The sequence below is a fragment of the Ictalurus furcatus genome, chromosome 4, assembly GCF_023375685.1.
Source record: "Ictalurus furcatus strain D&B chromosome 4, Billie_1.0, whole genome shotgun sequence".
NCBI classification, from domain to species: domain Eukaryota; kingdom Metazoa; phylum Chordata; class Actinopteri; order Siluriformes; family Ictaluridae; genus Ictalurus; species Ictalurus furcatus.
In genome coordinates this window covers 15,736,580-15,742,913 of record NC_071258.1, presented here as the reverse complement: position 1 = coordinate 15,742,913, position 6,334 = coordinate 15,736,580, and the positions used below count along the sequence as shown (strand labels likewise).

The following is a 6,334-nucleotide window of genomic DNA, read 5'->3' as shown; positions in this document are numbered from 1 at the left end:
AGAGTTATCAACCAGAGATAAAGAAACAAAGAAGAACAAAACGTACAATTCCACAGCTTGATAGAATGTGGATATAAACAGAGATTAAAGAAACAGCCACTATAAAATCTCTGAAATATGTGTGTGAGTCTTCTGTTCTGTTTCTGCTCTGGGTTTGTATGACTGCATAGATTTAGATACATGTCAAAACATGACATAAATTTATAAATATATGGCCTGTTTGAAATGCTTTGGTGTTACTGTACAAAGATGTGGTTGGGCCAATAATGCTAACCTGAACAAAAGTGAGTCAAGAGACAGAATGATAAAGAGAGTGGTTACCTTTCCTGTCTCTCTCTCGAAGTCCACATACTCTCGGCTGGGCATCTGCCTTTGCTCACCATGCAGGTTGGCGGGGAAGAACTGCAGCGAGAGATTGGTGCCGGTCGCCACAAAAGCCTTTTAGAGGGAAATCAATACAAACAGGATCAGAAAAGCCCAGCCTAGGCATTAATTATGCAGCCCGCCATTTCTTTTGCACATCAGAAAGGAGGAGGAGGAGGAGGAGAACAGCCTGGAGCCAGGGCCCGGGGAAGAAGGGAAAAGAGAGAGAGGGCAAAAGAAAGAGAGAGAAAAACACAAGTCATCATTTTCCCCCATTTGAAGTATTGAGTTACGCACATCTGATTCTATTTTACCAACTCTCACTGCTGGCGAGCTGCGCTGCGGCACACTTAAGACTGACTATGAGATGGAAATGAAAAAAGAATAAAGGAGCAAACGTCTGTTGGACGTTGTAAGATAGCAGATGAACAAAGCGAGAGAGGTTTCGAAAAATCAATAAATTGTTTTATATGCAGCCCTTCCCTTACATTAATAGCGGCAGGACTAATACACTGGTTTACAATCGTACCACGGTAATTTAATAATCTTGTGAGTGTATGGAAAACTAAAAGAGAACAGTCTGTACTTAACGTCTCAAGATTCCGGACTCTGCTTTTTAATCGTCAGATCTGAAATGTGCGGCAAATGTCGGTGCCTAAAATATAACGGGAGTATGTCGCAATAATAACCTTATAATAAACGCTGCTTTGTTTTTATAAGAATGATAGAAATTACATCACAAATACGTTACATGCTCTACCATGTATATGATATACACATTGTAAATAGATCCAAACAGTTATGATCCGAGTACTCCATATGTAGTAAAGGAATCATTCAATAAGTGTCCTGCTTTAAAATAAAAATATGCATACATACATGCATAAATACAATATATAATGTTGATAATGTTGATACATTAAGTGCTTAGGTTTAAGGTTTACCACATTTTCGTTCATCATAACAAGCATATATATGTATATTTATGTGTGTGTACATGTTATGTGTGTGTGTGTGTGTGTGTGTGTATATATATATATATATATATATATATATACACACACACACATATATATACACACACACACACACATATATATATATATATATATATATATATATATATATATATATATATAATTTATTTATTTTTTAAACCAAATGTGTGAATCTTGTGAACTGTATCACCTGCATCTGTATAATCTCGTTCACGTGTATTAGAAACCAGCAAACACACTACAATAGCTCACCTGCACCGACTGGAGGTGTTTATAAGAGCTTTGAACCCGACACCCATCCGAGCTGATCACGGAGAGACAGATGATTCAAATAAAAAGTCCAGACAGAATGTAGTGGCTGACGGGCAAATCCTTTTCACAACCCATTCACACCACCCTAAAACCACCGAACTTACCTTTCAACCTGAAACTAAAGCTGCCTTTCTTTCTCTTCTGCTCCACACGCTGGAAGTAGCTGGTGTGTAATTTGCTTGTTACTGTTCTGACAGAAAACGAGGAAGTGTCTGGAGTTCCGGGTGTTTATTAGCCTCGTGTTTACAAGCTTATATGAAAGATGCTAACATTAGACCAAAACACCTCGATTTAATTCAACAGCTGATGAAACTGCTGGTGAAAAAGGGAGAGAGATACAGGGAGGAGGAGGAAAAAAAAACTGAGGAAAAGAAATACTCACTATTTCTGAGCGTCCGTCCCGGCAGGCGTTCTGGAAGCGGGCTTGTCTCTCCTCGTGGGGTCGGTCTCGGAAACCCGTGTATTTAATCTGTCAGTAAACACGCAAAAACAACACGCTTTTCATAAAGCAAACCTTCTGCAACAGTCTCAAAAACCTCTACGGTTTTGAGTGTCCCGACTTCCTCCCCAAATCATCTCACCAAATCATATACAATGCGCAGCTTCAGTGTTATAAACTACAAACAACAAACTTGGTGAAACTCCTGAAATTAGACAAAGTTTAATAAACACGGAAAGAGTCGTGAGTGTTTGGTCGGTGAAAAGGTGATGCGCTTTATCAAGGTGACAGGAGCTGAGGTAAAGGATGAGGCGGAAAAGCACGTCTTGTATAATACCAAATGCAGTTTATACCACAGTCAGGTAACAATAAAGTGACAGAAACTGTGGATGAGACACTTTCCCGATGTAAAATGCGTCCAAGTTTGAAGAAATATTGGTTAAAACGAATAAAAGTGCGCCACGGCTCAGCTCGGCTCAGCTCGGCTCAGCTGGCTCTCGTGCACTTCGTCTCGAGAGAGAAGTGTTCACTTTGTTTCCGCCACTTGGACGGATGAAGTTTACCTCGCACTCGCGGCTCAGCTTCCTGAAGAACTCCTCGTTCTCAAACTTGCTCCTCTGATCCGGGACCACCCGAGGCATCTTGAACGTTACGTGCTCTATTTTGCCGACTTTTGTTGTCTTATACAGTGCAAGAGAAACAGCCTCTTCGGAACTCCCCGCTAAAATCCCGCTCGCGCTTCCTTCCGTCTTTTTCTTCTTCACAGGATGAAGCGCGTGTCGGTGCGCTGCTTTAATATTCGCGTTATTTTGCGACAGGAATTTCTAGCGTTCCCGAGCTCCTGTGCGGTCAGTGTCCGTCACTACGATACATTTGGCACGATTTCGTAGTCGGCTAGTATTCTCCCTCCCCGTGCGTGTGCGTGTGTGCGTGTGCGCGCGTGTGTGTGTGTGTGTGTGAGATCACTGGCTGCTGACGACGAGGCGCGCGCTCGCTTTTACTTTATCCGTGGCGCGGCATGGCTCACAGTTACTTCCTGGCTCCTCTGAGTCCGACTTATGACTGTACACCCGAAATACTCCCCCCACCCCATTCACAAGTCTCTCCACTACCGAGCATCTGCGCGCATGCGTTCAATCCGAGGGGGAAAATAAACTTCATGAAGCCAGTCAGGCCACGAGCCTGTGTCATTTACACTGCCTCATATAGGCTAGTCCATAACGTACAGTACTACAAAACACCTCGGCAACTGTTCACCTAGCAAACACATCCAATAATAATGAAGACTGCAGCACTGCAAAATTCCAAGGAATCACAGGCCATACTCCAACAGGCATCTTTCACTAATCACTTTAATGTCTATTATGTCCACATGGCGTGAATTATTGATTGCATTTAAACAGGATCCCACAATAAATCCGATCTTGTACATAATAAAGTACACAGCTCTAAATGCATTTGGAAATTGCTAGACTATAGCCAATCACACACATTTCACATAGATGAACATATTAGGGATGCGCCGATCAGGATTTTCGCAGCTGATACCAATTACCGATTTCTTGTCGTCGCGATCCCAATCCCGATCGTGCAAGCTTTATATAACTGATATGTAAGCTTTCTGTTGATCGTCACTGTTAAACTCTCTTTTTTTCCCCATATAAAGTAATACCACAATTGTTGCCTTGGTTATATTATTTACAGTAATGTTGTAGATTGTTGTTTTAATTGAGAATCAAATAAATAAGCACAACAAATATCCGTTTTACAATGAACGTTTAAAAAAAAATAGGAGTTTAAAAATACACGGCAAATGGTGAATTTTTCATTGTTTCTTTGAGACCTCGTAATAATCCCACGCTGGTGATGACACGACTGCAGCGCTAAAGTTTAATGTGCGTCATCATGTGCGTCATCATGTGCTTTACGTCCTCGCATGTTTTACGTCGACAAATTGCAATCGGTTCGTGAGGTCGGCCCAATTTAGCGACTTGCGATCGAGTCATGGAATGTGATTATCAACCGATAGGGAGCATCCTTGGAAAATAGATGAAAATGCACTTTAACTTTAACACTTTAACCTGAAACCAGTAAAGACGTGATGTCAGGCGAACAATGTGATCACACATGAAAATAAGCGAATCATATGAGAAAATCACATCTGAACGTACATGTGAAAAAGAACTCCATGACCATGACATGAAAAAAATGTGGGGGGAAAATAACGTGAAAGATAAAAACGCATGCACATGTGATACGTGTGTGTGAAACATAATATGTGAAGTGACTAAAAAACGTGAATTCACGTGACTTTTCTCTGCGGGTAGAGACTGCAGCTCACACTGAAATGGGCCTGATGTTTGAGTAGAAGCTTCCACATGGCTATATCGTGCTCCAGTGAAGGCAGGGTGCCTGCTGGGTATCAACATCTTTTTTTCTTTCTCTTTTTTTGTGTCTGTTTTGAAGTTTTGCCTTCTCCACAAATGGGGGTTGGTGGAAGAGGTTGAGATGGACTGAAAAACAGAAAAAAAAGTACATACACCAGAAACAGCTGAAGGCCTCAAGGTCCTGCTAGATCAACAGATTGCATCACTTTTTTGTGGCTGGCCTTATTTATAGCAGCCCTACCTTTTATATAATTTCTCAGGACTATGATAATGTTACTCACAGAGCTGGGAGAAAGAGGTGAGGTTTAGATGTACAGTGTTTGGTCAAACTATTATTCATATTCTACACTAAATGGTGAGCTTACACAAGAATATTTACTTAATGAGAGATTCAGCCCTGTAATGTTCTTGTAATAAAAATGAAGGACATATCCTGATTTCTAAGCGTGTGCTCTGCCTCTAATATTTTCACTATGAAAGATTAATGATATTATTATGTGTAACTTCAGAAAATCTCAGATGTCCTGCTTACATGTAACCTAATGTATGTTACTATTACAAACACATTATTTTCTTAGCACGAAATACTTTCTTCCCCCCAATGAATGAACATATGCCAGTTCATATGTATGTCTCTTTTTACAAACTGTTCTCACAGACCAGCATGTTCTTACTGAAGATATGGCCCCATACTGCATGCACTTAAATTTTAGTGTGTTCTTCTTCCCTCTCGATCTCGCTCCATCACTCCTCAGACTGAGATCTGGAGTGAGTAAATGTGTTAAGAGGGTGAGCTTAGTGCCAGATGGGGCGTGCAAGTGCTTTAATAGCACCACAAAACGCTCATTAATTAATGAAATATTCTGCGGTTACTGTCGGAGACTCGTTCTGACTGAGCGCTCGCAGTCAACTGCCTAGACGTCTGCTTCAGTAGACTTCAGCTGAGAGTGCTTCGCCTTTGAGGACTTGCAAAAACATTATTGCTGTTTTGTGTACTCCAGCAGTTTCAGAATAGTTGGAATTGTCAAACATGTCTGAGCTGGTGTGTATGTTTCAAAGATCAGAAAGTTTCACATATTTTTCTGGGCTAGATTTGTCATTTGTCGATGTGACAATTCTGGTACAAAGCACATTTTCTTCATATTTATTAAATATTAAATCATGCCATGCAAGTAAGCTGGCAGCATCTAATTGCTCTGCTGACTAAACATGTTTTTGCTTTTGCTGGTTTGTGCCTGAGCCAATTCAGTGAAGAGTCTAAACATAGCTCTGCAAGTCAAAGCACAGGTTCTGTGCTCAGTCAAAATATGCAGACAATCAATGGAAATGTATCACCTACAACACACACCATGCAAAATTTCTAAATCTTGATCTACTCTAGCCTACAACAGGTGATTTAAAAGAAAAAACAGCCTTAGATTTTATGGCAGTCTGGAATTCATGATAAGAGGTGTTTATCAGTTGCTTATTCTTAAAGGGACTGCTGATTAAGGTCTTGCCAAACATGATGTCAACCTGCAGACAAAAGAAGTGTGGCCTGCTTACTATCTAACAGATAAAGAGGTTTAGGAGGTAACGTCTGCTCTTAACATACACTAGTTATTAAGTTAAGCTCACAAAGCGAGGTCACTGGCTGAGAAAATTGCTTAGGATGATTAATGCTGTTTCTGAGGCTGCATACAAAATCTGCTACATCTGTAACAAAAATTATACCCCACAATAATACTGAGTACAATGAACATTTAAAGCAATGGAATAGTGAACATTGTGTTCACAGCAAGTATGTGTTTTCTAAAATAATAAATATATTAGGCAGAAAGTGAAACGTCAGTTCT

At 40.5% G+C, this 6,334-nt stretch overlaps 1 protein-coding gene across 3 annotated transcripts in view; it reads right to left on the bottom strand.

The window, feature by feature from the left end:
- The window catches only part of cbfb (core-binding factor subunit beta), a 50,251-nt gene extending 46,758 nt beyond the window's left edge, over window positions 1-3,493 (bottom strand). For 2 of the 3 annotated variants that reach the window (XM_053623187.1, XM_053623186.1), the window contains exons 1-3: window positions 2,676-3,493; window positions 2,056-2,142; window positions 322-438 (exon numbers count right to left, since the gene is read on the bottom strand). In XM_053623187.1, coding sequence (XP_053479162.1) covers window positions 322-438; window positions 2,056-2,142; window positions 2,676-2,753 — 282 coding nt within the window. In that variant the 5' untranslated portion in view covers window positions 2,754-3,493. The remainder of the gene's footprint in view (window positions 1-321; window positions 439-2,055; window positions 2,143-2,675) is intronic. The other variant, XM_053623185.1, reaches the window with a different exon arrangement.
- Window positions 3,494-6,334: the final 2,841 nt, after the last annotated feature.